Raw genomic sequence first — 23,389 nt, 5'->3', positions numbered from 1 at the left:
AGGCAAAGCACTGCTCCAGGCTCAAAGCCTGTTATGACTTACTGTAGCACAATACAAAGAGCATCGCGCATCACTGAGGCAGGACAGGAGCATGAGGCGGAACCCATGAGGCGGAACCCATGAGGCGGAACCCACTCACTGATGGACGAAACAATGGCATGGAACGTGACGGAACGTTATGGAACCGGAATGACGGAACCGGAATGTGCAGGCAGCCATGGCGTTGATGGATGAGAAGAACCGAGCAATGAGAAATGGAATTGACAACTTTACATATCTAATAAAGGGTAAAATAATAGCCTTTCTGTCATTATTTCCAGGCTTTATGGAGAAATCCTAATGATTTGCATTTAGCTAAATGTCTGCTTTACACCCTGATTGCTGATTTTTGATTACATATTCAACTATTACATTTGAGGACAATGGACAATCATCTATCATCAAATTTTCCTAGAATAAGTTGTATAAGTTCTCATTTTATTTCAAGTATAATGTTATTAAGATCAACTAAGACATAAATATATTTCAACAATAGGAAAAATGACAGAATAACACTATTGACACAATATCTAAAATATGAAAACCAGTGAAATGGCAATAAAAACACTTGATATTGATATTATTACGAAACACAGCTGAATTCAATAGAGAATGAGTGATTTACATGCTATATAAATGAGGCATTTTAATGGCAAACATCACTGGCAGAAAGACACTGAGCAATGAGTTAACACCAATGAGACATCAATACATCGGTAAGTAGCATCAGAGAAGGGAAAGCTTGGTTGGGAGGATCGGTGACATTTCATTAACACAGTCACGAAAAGCCCGGCCTCAAAAATTGCAGCTAAAAACTGAAAACAAAAGCAAAGAGAAAGCAAAAAGGAGGAATCAGGAAGAACGATTTAAAACATGGCTCCAGCCTTCAGCAGAGCGTAGCGGGGGATTCCCTTAAAGCCTAAATTATATTATTGTCTACACACAATACAATAACATGCAGCCTGGGAGAGGAGAGAGAGGACAGACAGACACACCTTCCTCAGGACTCTCCTCCTCCCCCTCAGCCTCTGCCACCTCCTCCTCCTCCACCCTCCCGTTAGGGCCTTCTGGGGCGGCACTAGCTGCCTCGGCCTGTATGGGTGGCACAGTATGGGCCTCGCCTATGGCCTCTGCCTGCTCTAAGGGCTCGGCTGGGGGGCTGTCCAGCTCAGGCTCATCCCCACTCCACAGCTCCTCAAGAGCTGCTGCGATTTCTGCTGCTGCCCCTTCCATCTCCTCCTCCAACACCTCTTCCTCCTCCTCCTCCTCCTCGAATGTGTCTGTAAGAGCCTCGACGGTCTCTACTTTGTATAAAAGAAGTAGACATCAAGACTACGGGTGGGCAACACAGACTTGGGTTACATAGGTCAAATCGGTGGGACACTTTCAGCTCTGTAAAGGTGGCTCACGGTATACTGTATAGAATCTATTGTAGACAGAGATAGATGCACTGGTCACAGATGTTGTAGCGTATGAGTGAGTGACGTTTCTCCCCCGGTCATGTGGTTTGTTTGGGTTTGGACTGTATGGGATGTTTTGGATCATAGAGTTTAAGCATGCAGAGGCTTTTCTTTATATTAAAGATATAAAATCATCCTGAAAGAAAGATTAGATACTGGTCCAGCACACTGTTGAATATTCTTGTAGTTTTATTGAGTGCAAATGTGACAGCGTGAACCCAAAGGTTTTCGTCAGGCTATAAAAGAACCCTCACCTCACCTGTCTGTAAAATCTGCTGTGGATCGATGTTATCAAAATGCACACAATGGCCATAGTTTGTCTCTCTCTGTCACACACGCACCATGCCGACACACCACATCAGGCTATTTCCATTCAAACATACCTTTATCTGTAACAAAATGCATGCGTGATACACCATAACAGTCTTTTGCAAGCAAAGTTGTGCACTGTAGCTATACATACAGTACATTCTACATTAAGTGGACTTGGCCTTCCCATTGTCAGTTGAAAGAAGAGCCACATAAATATATCAGAAATCTTACTCTCACCGCATCCAAGTTCTGAAACCATAACCTGAGTTGATCCATGTGATGGATAGTGGGGTGTGGGCACTATGTTCCAAAAGGGTTCTTCGGCTGTCCCCATAAGAACACCATTTTATTTCCAGTTAAAACCCGTTTTGGTTTCATGTAGAAACTTTTTTGTTTCCATGTAGAACCCTCTGTGGAAAGGGTTCTACAAGGAATCAAAAAAGGTTCTACCTGGAACCAAAACAGGTTCTTCAAAGGATTCTCCTATGGCCACAGCTAAAAAAAACTTTTAGGTTCTAGATAGTATAGTGTATGCAGAGGCAGAGACAGACAGTGGCTCCAAGGAGAACATGTCCTTTATCACTGTTCTAGGATCAGCCCTGGATCAGTAATCATCCTCCAAACCCAAACCATTTGAAGTTACGAAACAGATCCCCAACAAGCATATCCTCACATCATGTGATCTGCACACACACCTGCAGTTTGATAATTCTATTTCGTCTTCCTAATCCATTCCCTGTGGATTAAGGGGCTACAGTATACAGCGCTGCAGTACTGTTCTGCATGCGGAGGATGCTCTGCACAGTGATGTGCGATTGATTTCTTTAACTCTGGGCCGTGGGTGCCTCTGCTCCTAACTCCTAAGCTGTCATGTTGACTATGAGTTGCAAATTGAGATTCTGAAATCCTGCTTAGAGGCAGAAAGATGCTGCTCAACCCAACAGGCTTTATGCAGCAGCGTTACGCCTGCCCTCGCCATGCGGCACAGTGCTCAGGGTTTTATATTACGCCAGGCGGCTGGGCTGCTGTGTGTCTGTGTGTGTCTATAGAGCAGGGCAGTGACTGGATGTGGCAGCAGTGTACAGCCTGCTAGGTCACATCACAGCAGGGGCACTCTCTGCACAGGGAGAGGATATAGAGAGGAGGACCGATGCCTGATGGCGTCCGCACGCTTCTCGGCCAAAACAGTTTGGAACAGTTAGTGCATACAGTATATTATGATGACATTTTGTGACGTTTTTCTTCGTTTTGGACTTTGGCAAGAGTGTTTATGGCTGTTCGGGCACACACATGTTTTTCTTGAGGCAAGCCTGTCGGTAGCCGAAGACTACGCCCCCTTGTTGGCGATTTGGCCAATAGTAGGGTTTTTTCAATGAAGTGCATATTGTCAATCAACGAGAGGTGACTCGGCCTCGTACATTTTTTTACTTGGAAAATACTGCACCAAACATCCCAGACAGATGCAAAATTGCGTGACTAAGCTCTCCATGGCAAAAACGTCAAACCTCTAAGAAATCTGTCATTAATTATCTTAGATTAATTGTATTTTTAAGAAGTGTATACTGGCTATGGTGTCTCAAAACAGACAAACAGAACTTTTGCTGCCTTTTATTCGTTTTTCAAGCAAAGGTCTTTTAAGAGAGTACGAGACTCGTTCAGTTCAGCTAGCTGAGCTCGGCTAGGCACCAGCCGAACTGAAACATGCGGACGCCTTTATACAGTCTGCAAGCTGGAGACATAGAGGCGTTGTTGCTCTGTAATAATACTAGAAACATAGCAATTTTATGAAGTTGGTTTTAGCTAGCCCACATAGGTTCCCAATCTCCCAACTAGCTACCAAGAAGCCATTTCATGCTATCAATCAAGTTTTTATTTTACTAGGCAAGCCAGTTAAGAACAAATTCTTATTTTACAATGATGGCCTACCCCGGCCGAAGCCTCCCCTAACCCGGACGAAGCTGGGCCAATTGTGCGCCGCCCTATGGGACTCCCGATCACAGCCAGTTGTGATACAACTGAACCAGGGTCTGTAGTGACGCCTCCAGCACAAAGATGTTGTGCCTTAGACCGCTGCGCCACTCGGGAGCCCCAAGTTAGTTTTTCTAACTTGTCTAACTATCTTAGCTAGGATGCCTGTTGGCAAACTTTAGAAAAGCAAGCAATAGCTAAATGTAATGAATAAGTCTTACATTCCTTTTAATCTTTTACCCAGATTTTAGCAGATGCAGAGAAGCATATTTAACTGCAGTCAGGAGGATACAGATAGCTCAAGAGATATGCTTGGATATGCAGAAAAATACACATATTTTTTACATAGAATTAAGCATATTAATTATGGCCCTATATTTCAAAAAGCTGTTTCAGATGTTTGAAAAGTGTAAAATTGCAGGGGACCAAGCCGCCTTCCGAATCCCTCCGATATTTGTGGTACATGGAGCCCCTTCATCCAGCCTACTACAGAAAACATTAACTTCAGCCTTGATGAGGTGCTAAGGACTTGTCTTTGTCGACTAATACTATAAGCCTTTGAAGTCGTGAGAGAGCGTATTGAGAGTGTGTGTGCTGTGTGTCCTCTGAGAGCATGTGTGTGATCCTGTGGATCCGGTGATCTACAACGTGTGTGTGTGTGTGTGTGTGTGTGTGTGTGTGTGTGTGTGTGTGTGTGTGTGTGTGTGTGTGTGTGTGTGTGTGTGTGTGTGTGTGTGTGTGTGTGTGTGTGTGTGTGTGTGTGTGTGTGTGTGTGTGTGTGTGTGTGGAGAGGGAGTTGTGAGGTCATTAACTCGGCAGGGTGTAGTAATTGAGCTGTCGTTGGTTGTTTACGCCCGACTCCCACACAGACAGTCTTAGCTAAAAAGCTATGAAATATCCTGCATCACCGTATAGAGCAGCACACACCCCTATGTTTGACGTCTCCAAGCCCAAAGTTTATTGTCCCAAATGGCACTTTATTCCCTATTTAGTGGAATAATTTTGACCAGGGCCCATAGGTCAAAAGCAGTCCACTATATAGAGAAAAGGCTGTCATTTGGGGTGGAGGCCAGGCGGTGGCTAGAGACCCTTTGATATCCTCCCTTTGATATCCTCCTGTGTGTGTGTGTGTGTGTGTGTGTGTGTGTGTGTGTGTGTGTGTGTGCGTGTGTGTGTGAGCGGGTGATGGAACACATGAGAAGGGAGGGCTCAGGGATGAGTTTGTCTTTGATGGAGTGATGACAGACAGAGACATAACACATGGCATGAAGATGTCACAGACTGGCAGAGAGGAAAACATGTGCATGGAACAAGTCTTAGTTCATGCACCTCTGTATATTGCTGCAAGCCATTTGGACCACATCAAGTCCTGCACCTGCATGCCACTCTGTTTAAGTGATTTGCATATGGCATTATTTTTTACCTGTATGCATAAACATTTTATGATATACATCCTTGCAAGTATGCACATGTAGGTTTAAGAATTTAATTTTCTCAGGCAAATTTGTGTTCAAATTAAAAATTAAATCAGTTATGTTTATATTCGTCGGATCACTTTGATAAGTGATGGGATGCTTCCGGAGGCAAAGTCGACAACAGTGAACAAATGGCTTTGGTTGAGATAAATCACAACAAACTAGATCATCTAAACATCACAAAACATGAAAGTGCTCAGATTCTTTGAACTAATTGACACCACAGGGACACAAACAAACACACGGACGGACGGACGGACGGACGGAAAGACGGAAGTTATTGGTCGAACCACAGAAAAGGGGGATCGGGGGTAAAAGAGAGGGAGAAAGAGGAAGGTAGGAGGAAGAAGGGAAGAAAGAATGGCGTACGTAGAGGAACCATGCGTGGTTCACCTTGGATCTGTCTAAAGGCAGCGGCCGGCACTGAGGGCCGAGAGGAGACCGAGCGATCCCACTCAGGGCTGAACAAGGGGTGATCATAGTATTCCTCGTCAGAGTGGTAGGGGTCATCCTCGGGCATAGACACAGAGATGGAGGGGGCGAGGAACTTGCACCTCTCCCGAGAATTTTGGAAGTGGTGGAGAGGGCAGGCCTCCTCCTCCTCATCCCCTACATCTACAAACAACAGACACACAGGAGAAGAACGTACTGCAGGGGAAATCTGGACACACACAGAGAGAGAGACAGACAGGGAGAGGGAGAGGGAAAGACTCACAGAGAAACAGACAGGGAGGGAAAGAAATTGAGGAAGGGAAAGGGGAGGGAGGTAGAGGGACAAACAACAGACACACAGGAGAAGAACATACTGCAGGGGAAATCTGGACACACACAGAGAAACACACAGGGAGGTAGGGAGGGATGGAAAAGGGGGTATAGAGGGACTTGGTGTTGGGGAGAAAGAGAGAGACTGCAAGCGAGGAAGAGAAAGTAGTAGAGATAAAGAGAAAAAAAAGATTGAGAGAACAAGGGAAAACTAAGACAAAGGATGGAAGAGAGAGAGAGAGAGAGAGAGAGAGAGAGAGAGAGAGAGAGAGAGAGAGAGAGAGAAGCAACAAGACAAAGACACAAGGACAGTGACCAGCAACTGAAAGTGACTGAGTTTGGGGTCTGCCATAACCAGAGAGAAGATGGGACCACATATTCAGAACAATTTAACAGTGACCGTGATGTAAAGCAATGTAACAATGACATCCATTGAAAGCTCGTGTTATTGGGCCAACTGCTGCAGTGCTGTTGAGCAGTGCTGTAGTGCTGCCAGTGGGCAGACAACTTTGCTTGCTGGCTGAGGTATTTACTAACTGCCCCGAGTAAAACAGTGGTGCCAAGGTGTTCTTTTATAAACTTACTTCAATTTCTATAGGAATTGATAAAGATATTTAAATATAAGGGAGATTTCTACGTAATAAGATAGGAACAGAGGGAGTTTCCATTTTCTGAACATCAGGAAGCTATGTAGCTACCATGTAAATTCAACCACCAGTCTGTCTGAGGATGGCAGGCCCCTCCCACAATCTCTGTCATAGGTCACATGTCCACTGCAGTCAGACTAAACAAACACAGATCAGGTCAGGCACGATCAGAAACAAACCAGGAAGACAAACAAGCATGGGCAGAGAACAAGGAAAAACTAACAAGAAGACATGCTTAAACACAGGACAGAAGAATAAAGACAAATACACATAAGTGGAAACAAGAGAGGTTAGGAAGGCAAACAGGCTACCAGAGTTATATCTGCAAGGACAGGAGGGGTGGATGATGAAAGTCAGGGGAGAGGAAGGATGCCGGTGGGGGGTGAGGAAGAGTGAAGATGGGTGAGGTCATGCGAAGGTCATGCACTAGGCATTCCAAGACGAATGGTCAGGGAAAGGGGCGGATGAAGGAGTATGGGCTGGTGGATGGAGGGATTGAGGTTAAGAAGTGATTAAGGTGAAAGCATTTCTAAATCCAGGGTAAAAAGGAAAATGAGGAGAAGGGAGAGGACTTCTGTTCAAAGAGAATGAATGTCTAAGAAACACTTCCTGTGTTTGGTTTCCTTTTTCTGTGTAACCATATGACCCAGGTAGGGAGCCTCTGTGATTGGTTCTTCTGAAGGTGACATATACAATATCCTCCAATGGGGCAGTGGAATGGGGTTCCAACTCGTCTCAGCACGGTCAAATACAACTCCACTTCACATTCACTCATGATGATAGCACATCTCTCTCTCTCTCTCTCTCTCTCTATCTCTCTATCTCCCTCTATCTCTCTCTCCCTCATCTCTCTCTCAGGACCTTACCTTGATCCAGGGGTCCAAAGCAGTGTTCAGCAGCAGGTGAGGGAGGAGGGGAGGGAGGCAGGTTCACCGTGTCTTCAACTACAGAAAACCAGACAGAGGGAGACAATGTATAGGGATTGACGTTTGGAAACAGATAAAATCAAATCAAAATCAAATCAAATGTATTTATATAGCCCTTCGTACATCAGCTGATATCTCAAAGTGCTGTACAGAAACCCAGCCTAAAACCCCAAACAGCAAACAATGCAGGTGTAAAAGCACAGATAGTGTGTGTGTGTATCTGTGCATGTCTGCGTCGAGGTAGTAGCTGATGAAGCCTGGTGTCTCTCTCTGTTTCTCTACACCTCTCTCTCTCTACCGCATTCTCTCTCTCCCTACCTCTCTCTCTCTCTCCCTACCTCTCCCTCTCCCTCCCCCTATATATGGCTCTCTCTCTGGTTAATCCTTTAAAGCTCCTCTGAAAGTCACTGTAAATAGTAAAGATGTCAATAAATACTATAATGGCTGTTTTTTGCTGCGTAATTCCTCCAATGAGCATTATCTGATGGAAATGTTGAACTGTAATAGTAAATGAGCTAACAGTAGTAATACAAGTACATTACAGGCATCCTTATAACAGCCAGCCCATTTAAAGCAATTCAGAATAATTAAAAAACAGCATAGTCCTTACAACCTTCCCTTCAGTGATGTCAAGGCTGGCTCACACACTAACCCTCCATAGATGTATGATGGCATAGATGTGCTGACAGACAGACGTCGCATCCGGGGATAGAGAGAGGCATGTTGAGGGTCAGTGTTGTTATGTGGCCTCCAGAGGGCTGATCTGGGATATGCTCTGCTCTGGGCTTACTCACCCAGCACTACCACCATGGTAGATCTACTCTGACAGCTGTCCGGACCTGACACAGCTCTCTAACCCCTACACGCATACCACCAACAGCACCATTTCTGTCCACTGACATCTGCCAAAAGGACCTCTTGTTTCACACTCAGAATCGCTATGCTTCCTCTGGAGGGGTGGGGAAGGCCGGGACATGTCAAGAAAGTGTGTGTGTGTGCGTGCGTGCGTGCGTGCGTGCGTGTGTGCGTGCGTGTGTGCGTGCGTGTGTGTGTGTGTGTGCGTGTGTGTGTGCGTGTGTGTGTGTGTGTGTGCGTGTGTGTGTGTGTGTGTGTGTGTGTGTGTGTGTGTGTGTGTGTGTGTGTGTGTGTGTGTGTGTGTGTGTGTGTGTGTGTGTGTGTGTGTGTGTGTGTGTGTGTGTGTGTGTGTAAAGAGTTCAAGACAAAAAGTGGTGAAAGTAGTAGCAAAAATGTATAGTAAAAATGAAATGTTATCTAGTCCTTGGCCTATATCCAAATCTGACTTTGGTGCAGGTCATGTTGTTTTTCACATTACTGTCTCTGGTAAACACACACTATATCAAATACAATCTACGTTTATTTGTCACATGCACAGGCTACAGAAGGTGTACATGGTACAGTGAAATGGTTACTTGCATAGCAGAGTTGTTTGTTTAGACATATACAGTAGCTAGCTAAACAATGAACCATAATCCCAACTGGGACCTGTGTGTGTGTGTGTGTGTGTGTGTGTGTGTGTGTGTGTGTGTGTGTGTGTGTGTGTGTGTGTGTGTGTGTGTGTGTGTGTGTGTGTGTGTGTGTGTGTGTGTGTGTGTGTGTGTGTGTGTGTGCGTACCTGAGGTCAGTCTTGTCTCCTGTTCTCCCTTCAGTACTGCCACTGCCTCGGCTGTCACCTCCTGCACGATCCGCGCAGACACTTGCTCTGTGACACACACACACACACACACACACACACACACACACACACACACACACACACACACACACACACACACACACACACAGAGATGTCAGTGACATGTCTAAACCAACCATATCTTGTCAATCATAGTGTGTAAATTAAATATGAACTTAAGGTCTGTCCTTATTGATTGATAATGCATTTAATGATAGCCTTAGATAGACAGAAAGACACTTGTTTAATATGCAGAGAACCAAAAAAATACAAATCTATACTTCAATCTATACTTGGAGCATTGGCAGCGTTCCAACTGCAGAAATCACCATGGAAACACAGCTTCAGGCAGGAAGACAGCAGCCACAACTACTGGCCAATCAGAAATGGTCTTGGGCCTGGGCCTGTGATTGGCAGATAACTTTGAGCCAACAATTGTGTGGTCTTCCCAGCGTCGTACTAACTATGAACCAAACGAAAGCAAAGGAAGCATGTTTCTTTTTTCGTTGCAAAATGTTTTGCTACGGTGTGCACTAATGAATACGACCCAGATACCCTCCACTGGTCAGAAACAATTTTATCTAGATGATATCTTTACCCATTAGACCTAAAGATGTAGGATCTTCATTTGATCACTATTTTGTTGCTGAGAATTTTCCTACACAGCAGTAGTGTATTCGAGGTTTAAAAACTGTCATTATTTGTCCTAACATAAAATGTTTTTGTTGACGAAGCAAAAGTGGGGAGCTCTGGTGGAACGTCAAATAATGCTGTTCTAACGCACGTGCAATGATGTCCAAGGGAAATCAACAGTATTCATTGTTTGCGGGAATGTCTTTGTTGTTGTAATTAATGCAAACCGACGTGGTTCTTTCACCATTAAGGATTTCAGTTTTAATGTTAGCTAGCGCTGGTCGGCTGTATTTTTCCTTCTATAGCAGTGGTTCCCAACCAGGAGTACTAGGACCTATCCACAGGGGGTACTTGAGAAGACTCATGAGATCCTTGGCCTACTGGTCACATGAGGGGGTACATTCAGGGCTATACCGGGCAGAGCAAAATTATGTTGGTGGTACAGTAACCAAAAAAAGATCAACCACTATTCTATAGCTTGGTCTCAATCTTCTTTCTAAATGGTGAGTCAAACATGTTTCCAGCTCCTTTATTTCCATAAGTGATCATGTTCTCATGGCTCTCTCATCTCTCTGCAGCAGACATATAGTGAGCAATATATTTGGAACAATTAATCGCAATAACATTGCAGTATCAAATCGCAATACATATCGTAGATGGCACCTAAGTATCGTGAGGTCCCTGGCACTTCCCAGCCTTAGTATGTGCATGTGTGTGGGTAGGGTTTGTGGATATACCGTATGATGTAATTGGACAGCCATACATCCATGATTCCTGTGCATATGGACTCCAATATATACTCTACATCCATATCATGTCATTTATTTTACATTCATGACTTTCACTGTCATCATTTAGTGTTTTTGAGAATGTCAGTCTTCTAAACAGAGTAATTGACATGGCAACAGTGTATTTCAGTGGGAATAGTTAGTTGGCGGTGGAGAGCTTTGGTGGTCATGATGTGGAGCTGTTTCAGGACCATTTTCCACCCACCAGACACACACGCGCGCACACACACACACACGAAAGCACACACACAAACACGTCTTCTGGGAACACTCACACAGCACACTCACCCACTCAAATTATCCTGCTTTCTGTGGCTCCATTTCAGAGTGAAAAGGAGAGTGTCATACATGCATGGCCAAATATGTACCACTGCCAAACCCAAGTGTCATTGCAGTCAATTTAATCCAATCAACCCAAAACTATTAAAAAAAAATGTGAAAACCTGAAAGAGTGTTTTAACAACTTCAGTAGAAGTTATACATGCCAAGTCGTCTCAAACTAGCTGGAAAATAGAACAGATACTGTAAATCTAGGACCATCAATTAACACCCTCAGATCACCCTGAGATCAAGATCATAAAACTGGATTGCATGTCTTCAATGTCAATCTCTCTTCAACCCTGTGATGTTTTGCCTGATGTACTGAACAAAAATATAAATGCAAGAAGCAACACTTTCAATGTTTTATTTCACCTATATTTAACCAGGTAGACCAAGTTCACAGGTAGAACAAGTTCGCATTTACAACTGTGACCTGGCCAAGACAAAGCAAAGCAGTGTGACAACAACAACACAACAACACAGTTACACATGGGATAAACAAAGTAAAGTAATTACAATTTAGAATTTTACACTGGAGTGATACATGTGCAGATGAGGATGTGCAAGTAGAAATACTGGTGTGCAAAAGAGCAGAAAACAAAAACAAATATGGGGATGAGGTAGATAGTTGGTTGGATGGGCTATTTAAAGATGGGCTGTGTACAGCTGCAGCGATCGGTAAGCTGCTCTGTCAGCTGATGCTTAAAGTTAGTGAGGGAGATACAGTATAAGTCTCCAACTTCAGTGATATTTGCAATTCGTTACAGTCATTGGCAGCAGAGAACTGGAAGGAAAGGCGGCCAAAGAGGTGTTAGCTATGGGGATGACCAGTGAAATAAACCTGCTGAAGCGCGTGCTACGGTGGGTGTTGCTATGGTGACCTGTGAGCTGAGATAAGGCGGCGCTTTACCGAGCAAAGACTTATAGATGATCTGGAGCCAGTGAGTTTGGCGATAAATACATAGCGAGGACCAGCCAACGAGAGCATACAGGTCGAGGTGGTGGGTAATATATGGGGCTTTGGTGACAAAACGGATGGCACTGTGATAGACTGCATCCAATTTGCTGAGTAGAGTGTTGGAGGCTATTTTGTAAATGACATCGCCGAAGTCAAGGATTGGTAGGATTTCCATTTTATGAGGGTATGTTTGGCAGCATGAGTGAAGGAGGCTTTGTTGTGAAATAGGAAGCCGATTCTAGATTTAACTTTGGATTGGAGATGCTTAATGTGAGTCTGGAATGAGCGTTAAGCCAGACATCTAGGTATTTGTAATTGTCAACATATTCTAAGTCAGAACCGTCCAGTGTAGTGATGCTAGTCAGGAGGGTGCAGGCAGCGATCGTTTGAAGAGCATGCATTTAGTTTTACTAGCATTTAAGAGCAGTTGGAGGCCACAGAAGGAGTGTTGTATGGCATTGAAGCTCATTTGGAGGTTTGTTAGCTCAATGTCCAGATGTAGAAGGGCCAGATGTATACAGAATGGTGTCGTCTGCATAGAGGTGGATTAAAGAATCACCCACAGAAAGAGCGACATCATTGATATATACAGAGAAAAGAGCCGGCCCGAGAATTGAATCCTGTGGCATCCCCATAGAGACTGCCAGAGGTCCGTACAACAAGCACTCCGATTTGACACACTGAACTCTATCTGAGAAGTAGTTAGTGAACCAGGCGAGGCAGCCATTAGAGAAACAAAGGTTGTTAAGTCTGCCAATAAGAATACGGTGATTGACAGAGTTGAAAGCCTTGGCCAGGTTGAAGACTGCTGCACAGTACTGTCCTTTATCGATGGCGGTTATGATATCATTTAGGACCTTGAGCTTGGCTGAGGTGCAACCGTGACCAGCTCAGAAACCAGATTGCATAGTGGAGAAGGTACGGTGGGATTCGAAATAGTCGGTGATCTGTTTGTTCATTTGGCTTTCAAAGACTTTAGAAAGGCAGGGAAGGATGGATAAAGGTCTGTAACAGTTTGGGTCTTGTGTTTCCCCCTTTGAAGAGGGGGATGACCATGGCCGCTTTCCAATCTTTAGGAATATCAGATGATACGAAAGAGAGGTTGAACAGACTAGTAATAGGGGTTGCAACAATGGTGGTGGATAATTTAAGGAAGAGAGGGTCCAGATTATCTAGCCTAGCTGATTTGTAGGGATCCAGATTTTGCAGATCTTTCAGAACATCAGCTGTGTGGATTTAATTGAAGGAGAAGCAGAGGGGGGCTTGGGCCAGTTGCTGTGCGGGGTGCAGAGATGTTGGCCGGGGTTGGGGTAGCCAGGTGGAAAGCTTGGCCAGCCATAGAAGTGATTATTGAAATTCTCGATTATCGTGGATTTATCAGTGGTAACAGTGTTTTCTAGTCTCAGTGCAGTGGGAAGCTGGGAGGAAGTACTCTTAATCTCCATGGACTTTACAGTGTCACAAAACCTTTTGGAATTAGTGCTGCAGGATGCTAATTTCTGTTTGAAAAAGCAAGCCTTCCTAACTGATTGTGTGTATTGGTTCCTGACTTCCCTGAAAAGTTGCATATCGCGGGGACTATTCGATACTTGTGCAGTATGCCACAGGGTGTTTTTGTGCTGGTCAAGGGCAGTCAAGTCTGGAGTGAACCAAAGACTATATCTGTTCTTAGTTCTACATTTTTTAAATGGGCATGCTTATTTAAGATGGTGAGGAAAGCCCTTTTAAAGAACAACCAGGCATCCTCTTCTGACGGGACTCGACTGGCAAAAAGTGCCCTTCACTGACAAGTCGCGGTTTTGTCTCACCAGGGGTGATGGTTGGATTCGCGTTAATCATAGACGGAATGAGCGTTACACCGAGGCCTGTACTCTGGAGTGGGATCGATTTGGAGGTGGAGGGTCCGTCATGGTCTGGGGCGGTGTGTAACAGCATCACCGGACTAAGCTTGTTATCATTGCAGGCAATCTCAACGCTGTGTGCTACAGGGAAGACATCCTCCTTCCTCATGTGGTACTGTTCCTGCAGGCTCATCCTGACATGACCCTCCAGCATGACAATGCCACCGGTCATACTGCTCATTCTGTGTGTGATTTCCGGCAAGACAGGAATGTTAGTGTTCTGCCGTGGCCAGCGAAGAGCCCAGATCTCAATCCCATTGAGCACATCTGGGACCAGAAATATCCGGGAACTTGCAGGTGCCTTGGTGGAAGATTGGGGTAACAATCTCAAAGCAATAACTGGCAAATCTGGTACAGTCCATGAGGAGATGCACTACAGTACTTAATGCAGCTGGTGGCCACACAAGATACTGACTGTTAATTTTGATTTTGACCCCTCCTTTGTTCAGGGACACATTATTCCATTTCTGTTAGTCACATGTCTGTGGAACTTTTTCAGTTTATGTCTCTTATGTTGAGTCTTGTTACGTTCATACAAATATTTACACATGTTAAGTTTGCTGAAAATAAACGCATTTGACAGTGAGTGGGCGTTACTTTTTTTTGCTGAGTTTAGTTCAAATAAGGAAATCAGTCAATGGAAATACATTCATTAGGCCCTAATCTATGGATTTCACATGATTGGGAATACGGATATGCATCTGTTTGTCACAGATACCTTTAAAAAGGTAGGGGTGTGCAGCTAGCAGCAATAGAGTGGTCATTTCCGGTCACAACTTTCAGACTTGTTTACGTATTGCTGTGCGTTTTGTTGCCAACCTTACTTTGCTACTTGACAACTTCACAGTTTTTACTTTTTAATTACCGTTTATATTTTTTGTTTTCCCATCACTCGATTAAAAAATAAAATAATAATTCAACTTTTTCACTCGGGGCGCTTTATCTGGACATGGTTCGTCAGGACCTCCAACAGCCGAAGCTAAGTAGTAACATTAACTTGATGCCTTCTAATTGCAGTCGCTGTACTCATAATATACAGGAGAATGATCGCCTTACGGCGAGGATAGCTGTGCTGCAAGCCCAACTTCAGACGCAATCGTTAGGCAAGGGTAATTTCAGTGTAGGAAAGGATGAAACAGCGTCTGTGCCACCAGTAGGTACAGATAGTAACGTTAGTATAAATCCCCTCGCACGGTCTCCGCAGCTGGACAACCTTCTCATGGCTTCTGGAGGGAAATGCTGTAGGAATGCTCAACCGGTGTCACTCAATCAGCCAACATAAACTTTCAACCGGTTTTCCCCATAAAGCAGCGAGTCGGAGTCTGAGGCCGAGCCTTCTCTGGTCTCTACTCCTCCCTCTACTCCTCCTACTCCTTACTGGGTCTGAGACGCCGAAGCCTCCCACCATTAGCTCTGACAAATTGAAAACCCTAGTCATTGGCGACTCCATTACCTGCAGTATTAGACTTAAAACGAATCATCCAGCGATCATACACTGTTTACCAGGGGGCAGGGCTACGATGTTAAGGCTAATCTGAAGATGGTGCTGGCTAAGGCTAAAACTGGCGAGAGTAGAGAGCATAGAGATATTGTTATCCACGTCGGCACCAACGATGTTAGGGTGAAACAGTCAGAGGTCACCATGCGCAACATAGCTTCAGCGTGTAAATCAGCTAGAAAGATGTGTTGGAATCGACTAATTGTCTCTGGCCCCCTACCAGTTAGGGGGAGTGATGAGCTCTACAGCAGTCTCACAACTCAATCGCTGGTTGAAAACTGTTTTCTGCCCCTCCCAAAAAATTTAATTTGTAGATAATTGGCCCTCTTTCTGGGACTCACCCACAAACAGGACCAAGCCTGGCCTGCTGAGGAGTGACGGACTCCATCCTAGCTGGAGGGGTGCTTTCATCATATCTACCAACATAGACAGGGCTCTAACTCCTCTATCTCCGCAATGAAATAGGGTGCAGGCCAGGCAGCAGGCTTTTAGCAACCCTGCCAGCTTAGTGGAGTCTGCCACTAGCACAGTCAGTGTAGTCAGCTCAGCTATCCCCATTGAGACCGTGTCTGTGCCTCGACCTAGGTTAGGCAAAACTAAACATGGCAGTGTTCGCCTTAGCAATCTCACTAGGATAAAGACCTCCTCCATTCCTGCCATTATTGAATAAGATCGTGATACCCCACATCTCAAAATAGGGCTACTTAATGTTAGATCCCTCACATCAAAGGAAGTTATAGTCAATGAACTAATCATTGATCATAATATTGATGTGATTGGCCTGACTGAAACACGGCTTAAGCCTGAAAAAGTTGTGCTATAAATGCTCAGACAACACAAGGACAAAAATCAGTTAACCCCCAACTGAGGAACTAAATTTAACCTTGCGCAATACCCAAGATGCAGTTGCACCCCTAAAAACTAAAAATATTTGTCATAAGAAACTAGCTCCCTGGTATACAAAAAATAACTGAGCTCTGAAGCAAGCTTCCAGAAAATTGGAACGAAATGGCGCCACACCAAACTGGAAGTCTTCCGACTAGCTTGGAAAGACAGTACCGAGCAGTATTGAAGAGCACTGCTGCTCGATCATCCTATTTTTCCAACTTAATTGAGGAAAATACGAACAATCCGAAATATCTTTTTGATACTGTCGCAAAGCTAACTAAAAAGCAGCACTCCCCAAGTGAGGATGGCTTTCACTTCAGCAGTAATAAATTCATGAACTTCTTTGAGGAAAATATCATGATCATTAGAAAACAAATTACGGACTCCTCTTTAAAACTGCATATTCCTCCAAAGCTCAGTTGTCCTGAGTCTGCACAACTCTGCCAGGACCTAGGATCAAGAGAGACACTCAAATGTTTTAGTACTATATCTCTTGACACAATGATGAAAATAATCATGGCCTCTAAACCTTGAAGCTGCATACTGGACCCTATTCCAACTAAACTACTGAAAGAGCTGCTTCCTGTGCTTCGCCCTCCTATGCTGAATATAATAAACGGCTCTCTATCCACCAGATGTGTACCAAACTCACTAAAAGTGGCAGTAATAAAGCCTCTCTTGAAAAAGCCAAACCTTGACCCAGAAAATATTAAAAACTATCGGCCGATATCGAATCTTCCATTCCTCTCAAAAATTCCTCTCAAAAATGGGGATGTCATTCGAAAACATAATGTTAACTTTCACTGCTATGCGGATGACACACAGCTGTACATTTCAATTAAACAATTGCCCTCGCTAGAAGCCTGTGTTTCAGACATAAGAAAGTGGATGGCTGCAAACGTTCTACTTTTAAACTCGGACAAAATAGAGATGCTTGTTCTAGGTCCCAAGAAACAAAGAGATATTCTGTTGAATCTGACAATCAATCTTGATGGTTGTACAGTCGACTCAAATAAAACTGTGAAGGACCTCAGCGTTACTCTGGACCCTGATCTCTCTTTTGACGAACATATCAAGACTGTTTCAAGGACAGCTTTTTTCCATCTATGTAACATTGCAAAAATCAGAAACTTTCTGTCCAAAAATGATGCAGAAAAATTAATCCATGCTTTTGTTACTTCTAGATTAGACTACTGCAATGCTCTACTTTCCGGCTACCCGGATAAAGCACAAAATAAACTTATGTTAGTGCTAAATACGGCTGCTAGAATCCTGACTAGAAACCAAAAAAAAGATCATATTACTCCCGTGCTAGCCTCCCTACACTGGCTTCCTGTTAAGGCAAGGGCTGATTTCAAAGTTTTACTGCTAACCTACAAAGCATTACATGGGCTTGCTCCTACCTAAATATAATAATAATAATATATGCCATTTAGCAGACGCTTTTATCCAAAGCGACTTACAGTCATGTGTGCATACATTCTACGTATGGGTGGTCCCGGGGATTGAACCCACTACCCTGGCGTTACAAGCGCCATGCTCTACCAACTGAGCTACAGAAGGACCAAAATCTTTCCGATTTTGGTCCTGCCGTACATACCTACACGTACGCTACGGTCACAAGACGCAGGCCTCCTAATTGTCCCTAGAATGTCTAAACAAACAGCTGGAGACAGGGCTTTCTCCTATAGAGCTACATTTTTATGGAATCGTCTGCCTACCCATGTGAGAGACGCAGACTCGGTCTCAACCTTTAAGTCTTTACTGAAGACTCATCTCTTCAGTGGGTCATATGATTGAGTGTAGTCTGGCCCAGGAGTGTGAAGGTGAACGGAAAGGCTCTGGAGCAACGAACCGCCCTTGCTGTCTCTGCCTGGCCGGTTACCCTCTCTCCACTGGGATTCTCTGCCTCAAACCCTATTACAGGGGCTGAGTCACTGGCTTATTTTTTTTATCAGAAAAAACTCAGTGATCACCATTTGCCTCATGCAGCGCGACACGTCTCCTTCACATAGAGTTGATCAGACTGTTGATTGTGGCCTGTGGAATGTTGTGTCATTCCTATTCACTAGCTGTGCAAAGTTGCTGGATATTGGCAGGAACTGGAACTTGTGTCATACACGTTGACCCAGAGCATCCCAAACATGCTCAATGGGTGACCCTGTTGGGGACGACGAGCACGCAGATGAGCTTTCCTGAGACGGTTTCTGACAGTTGGTGCAGAAATTATTTGGTTGTGCTAACCCACAGCTTCCTCAGCTGTCCGGTGGCTGGTCTCAGATGATCCCTCAGGTGAAGAAGCCAGATGTGGAGGTCCTGGGCTGGTGTGGTTCTGCGGTTATAAGGCTGGTAGGAAGTACTTGCCAAATTCTCTAAAACGACGTTGGAGGTGGCTTATGGTTCAGAAATAAACATTAAATTCTCTGGCAACAGCTCTGGTGGACATTCCTGCAGTCAGCATGCCAATTGCACGCTCCCTCAAAACTTGAGACATCTGTGGCATTGTGTTGTGTGACAAAACTGCACATTTTAGAGTGACCTTTTATTGTTGCCAGCACAAGGTGCACCTGTGTAATGATCATGCTGTTGAATCATCTTCTTGATATGCCACACCTGTCAGGTGAATGGATTAAGGAGAAAGGCTCACAAACACGGATATAAACAAATTTGTGCACAACATTTGAGAGAAACAAGATTTTTGAGGCGTATGGTACATTCATGGGATCTTTTATTTCAGCTCATGAAAGATGGGACCAACACTTTAGATGTCACATTTACATTTTTGTTCAGTAAAAATCTAATATGCTGAAGAAAAAGAAGAGATAAGTTCACCACAGACCCACTGAGAAAGTATTGACAGATTATTGACAGATTCCTCCAAATGAAATCAAATGTATTTTTAAAGCCTTTTTTACATTAGCAGATATTACTTATACAGAAACCCAGCCTAAAACCCCAAACAGCAATCAATGCAGATGTAGAAGCACAGTGGCTAGGATAAACTCCCTAGAAAGGCAGGAACCTAGGAAGAAATCTAGAGAGGAACTTCCAGCCTTCACCTCTTTGACCTCAGTCCGACTGACCTAGCAGATCAACCACACAGTGTGACATTCCAACACACACAGTAAAAGGCTGTGTGTCAAATGGTACCCTATTGCCTATGTTGTATGCATAGGAGAAAATACATTTGCCATCTCCAGGTTCTATTACTTTGGTCTGTATCCTGCTTCTTTTGACATGACCATAACGTCATTCTATTCTGGAGACTACAGCTTGGCTATGATGAACTCCCTCCCTCCTTCCAGACAGACAGACATGCACTGCTCACTCCCTCTCCTAGACTGATACCTTCTCTCCCTCGCTCTTCCCTTCTATCCCCTCTCCCTCGCTCTTCCCTTCCTCTCTCCCTCCCTCCAGACAGACATGGCACCACTCCCAACCTCACCTAGACAGATTCCCTCGCTCTTCCCTTCTATCCCTCCCTCACTCTTCCCTTCCTCTCTCTCTCCCTCTCTCCAGACAGACAGACATGCACCTCTCACACCTTCACCGTCAGAAAGATACCTTCTCTCCCTCGCTCTTCCCTTTTATCCCTTGCTCTTCCCTTCCTCTCTCCCTCCCTCCAGACAGACATGCGCCGCTCTCTCCATCACCTAGACAGATACCTTCTCTCCCTCGCTCTTCCCTTCTATCCCTTGCTCTTCCCTTCCTCTCTCTACCTTTCTCCAGACAGACATGCACTGCTCACTCCTTCACCTAGACAGATACCATCTCTCCTTTGCTCTCCCTTTCCCAGATCAACTTCTGTCTCAAAAGCACACAACGACACAGGCTTAAACACACCTACCTCACACACATACACACACACACATACACACACACACACACATACACACACACACATGCACACACAGCATCACAAAGTTGTTGGGTTCATTCCAGTGAGACAACAGTTTTTACTATCTGACAGCTACACCGCAAACACACACACAAAGACATCTAATATTAATGATAACTGTCTTCTTCAGTCTCATTTCAGCCCTTCCTGGCAGAATGAGTCAAATTAACAGTTTACAGTGACAACTGTTAGTGCTCTTAGCAAGTTTGTCTCATTGGCCTTAACACATGAATAATCAATAAAAACATGAATAAATAAAAACATATCAAAATGTATCTCAATGAAATAGCACAGCAGTATATAAAAGAGAAGGACAGTTATATTATAATACAAAACTAAAATCCTCACAGACATGCAAACAACACTGCACTGAGATACACTACCAGGACAGAGAAGCTTTTCTTTACCTGTACTGGTCAGACCAGTAGAGCAAAGCGACAAACTGATTCCCCTGGAGCTGAGACCTGAGGCAGCCACAGAGTCAGACACACTGGCAAACGCAGGCTTGCATCACACTGCTAGGCAGGGTGGAGCGGGGGGGAGAGATACCAGCCCCAAAACTCCTCCGTGTGTGAAGGGAACCGAGCTGTTGCCACAGCAACACACGACTTAGGTGGTCTAGGCCCTGTCTAATTCTGAGCTTTGGTTGCTTTATTCCCCTCCCCTCTCCTCCCATACCCATCCCTATCTCCCTCCTCTCCCCTCATCACCTCCCATCATGATCTCCTCCCCTCATCTCCCCTCTCTCTCGCAATGTCTGTCAGAGCTCACCTGCCACACCCAGCATGAGCACACCCCATGACCAACATAATGTCGCCAAAGGTACTGACTGACTAAATAACTGCACCCCGTGTACATGGGGAAGCTCATGAAAACCATGACAACTGTCTCCTCCAAAACCACCACAACAGAAAACCATGACAACTGTCAGCTCCACAACCACCTCAACAGCACCACTCTGCGGAGTTGATAACAACCGGATGCATCCAGTTTTCAGGGGAAATAGAAAGAAAGCCTTCCGCTTTTTAACATTAACAAGGCGACACTCCATGTTAACTCCTCCTCCACATTTACTGGATTGATTCAACAGTGAAAAAGAGAACCTCCCCCAACAGTTATTGTTTTCTCATCAGGACCAGAAAGAAAGAAAGGCCTTCTATGTTATGTTAACACATCGGAAACTGAGTCCTTCACAACGACCTCAACAGAAAACCAGGACAACTGTATCCGTTTGCTAACTAGCGAATGCTAGCAATAACCGCGTCTCAGGAAAGGAAGGAAAGGAAGACTCAGAGTTACCTCTGCTGCAGAGGATACGTTCATTAGAGCTAGCAATTACTTTTCCAGTAATTGCACTAACTCTAGTTAACATTGGCTCTCAAAACTACCTCATAACTTCCTTCATACTGGATGAAGAGACATAAAAATTGTATCCATGAGTTCATCTGACTCTGGGGAAAATCCCAATGTATCCCTTTAATATTGCTATGAAATATATGTATATTTGAAAGGAAATAAATGAGTGATCTCTTATGAATTATTGTTCGCTGTATGGATTCATGAACTTTTTTTGTATGCCTTATTTGTCAGTAATGTGGCCTCATTAACCTGTGAACAGTCACCAGGCAAAACCCCCCTCCCTCCCTCCCTCCCTATTTCCTTTGCAACTTTGAAGGGGGGTTGGGGGCCTCGAGTGCTCAGCTCACAAGGTCCCTAATGGTAAGTCCGCCACTCCTTCTGCTCAAAAAACTCAAACTCAATAAATAATTGTTTGGGGGGCTGCAGTTTGCAAACGATATTGTGCTTCTCACCCTCACGGTAGTCAAGCAATGCATTCCACCAAGAGTCATTTAAAAAAAAATATAACATTTATTTAACCAGGTAAAACCCATTGAGGTTAAAAACCTATTTTGCGAGGGTGACCTACCAAGAAGGCAAAACAGGGAAACAGCAGTGTCCATAAAACATTGCAGTAAAATACAGAATACACACAAATACACACAAATATCTCAAGCAGGGGCCTCCCGGGTGGCACAGTGGTCTAAGGCACTCTGGGTTCGAGCCCAGGCTCTGTAGCAGCTGGCTGTGACCGGGAGGTCTGTGGGGCAACGCACAATTGGCCTAGTGTTGTCTGGGTTAGAGAGGGTTTGGCCGGTAGGGAAATCCTCCTCTCTGAGAGGGGCATGTTTATCGTCGATAGTAGAAAACATGGAATGAAAATAGGAGAATGCCTCTTCGATATCTGGAATAAGCGCACTCCTTTCACAGTTGCATAAAGTTCATGCAGGAATGCCTGCTTATAGAACTGACTAAAATTTAGTTTGACTTTGAACCGAAGGGGGCACTTTGGGGATTTGGTGTCTCTAATGCAATCAACTGCACAATGATCACATAAATCATTATCGAAAATCCCAACGCCCGAGAATTTATGCGGAATGTTTGCTAGAATAACATCATTTAAAGATGTCTTTTGGATTGAGTCTTGTAACCACATGAATCATTTGAGTAAAATGTAATGGCCTCAGAGTTTGGAGATAACCAATCCCAGTTTAAATCACCCATAAGGATCATTTCATTTCCCCCCCAACCACGCATCAGTTCAGCCAGAGAATCCAGGGATTCTACTGTTGCAGATGGAGGTCAATAACATCCTATCAAATCTAAGTTCACCGCTTTCGATAACTGCAGCTTTCAGCTTCTAAAAACTCAAACTGTTTTGGTTTAGATAAAGACCTGTCACGGCTGGCTGAAGGACTGGACCAAGGTGCAGCATGGTAAGCGTACATTTTAACTTTATTTAAAAATGACGCCGACAAAACGAAGAACAAAAAACCAACCGTGAAGCTTTGGGCTCTGTGCCCTCAACAACTACAAAGTTAACTTACCTAAGTATGGTTCTCAATCAGAGACAACGATAGACAGCTGTCCCTGATTGAGAACCATACCAGGCCAAGACATAGAAATACAAAATATAGAAAAAAGGACATAGAATGCCCACCCTAGTCACACCCTGGCCTAACCAAAATAGAGAATAAAAAGCCTCTCTATGGCCAGGGCGTGACAGTGTACCCCCCAAAGGTGCGGGAGGGTGGGCCTTCTTACGGCGGCGGCTCAGGTGCGGGACGTGGCCCCCGCTCCACCTCAGGTTTGGCCCACTTAGGTGGCGCCCTCGCAGCGGGCCCCGGACTGAAGGCCCACGTAGAGGTAGCCTCTGGACTGAGG

The 23,389-nt window shown here is 44.5% G+C and overlaps 1 protein-coding gene across 23 annotated transcripts in view; it reads right to left on the bottom strand.

Annotated features, from left to right (window-relative positions):
* The window catches only part of LOC118385851 (microtubule-associated protein 2-like), a 170,954-nt gene that overhangs the window by 43,593 nt on the left and 103,972 nt on the right, over nt 1-23,389 (bottom strand). For 18 of the 23 annotated variants that reach the window (XM_052522665.1, XM_052522666.1, XM_052522674.1 and 15 more), the window contains 4 exons: nt 9,223-9,309; nt 7,530-7,607; nt 5,648-5,869; nt 1,035-1,340 (listed from right to left, as the gene is read on the bottom strand). In XM_052522665.1, coding sequence (XP_052378625.1) covers nt 1,035-1,340; nt 5,648-5,869; nt 7,530-7,607; nt 9,223-9,309 — 693 coding nt within the window. Of the gene's footprint in view, nt 1-42; nt 139-1,034; nt 1,344-5,647; nt 5,870-7,529; nt 7,608-9,222; nt 9,310-23,389 lie in introns of those variants that run through there. The other 5 variants (XM_052522683.1, XM_052522681.1, XM_052522682.1 and 2 more) reach the window with 5 other exon arrangements.

The sequence above is a fragment of the Oncorhynchus keta genome, chromosome 7, assembly GCF_023373465.1.
Source record: "Oncorhynchus keta strain PuntledgeMale-10-30-2019 chromosome 7, Oket_V2, whole genome shotgun sequence".
In the NCBI taxonomy this organism is placed as follows: domain Eukaryota; kingdom Metazoa; phylum Chordata; class Actinopteri; order Salmoniformes; family Salmonidae; genus Oncorhynchus; species Oncorhynchus keta.
The sequence above is the reverse complement of the archived record's forward strand: the minus strand, read 5'-3'. Positions and strand labels throughout refer to the sequence as shown.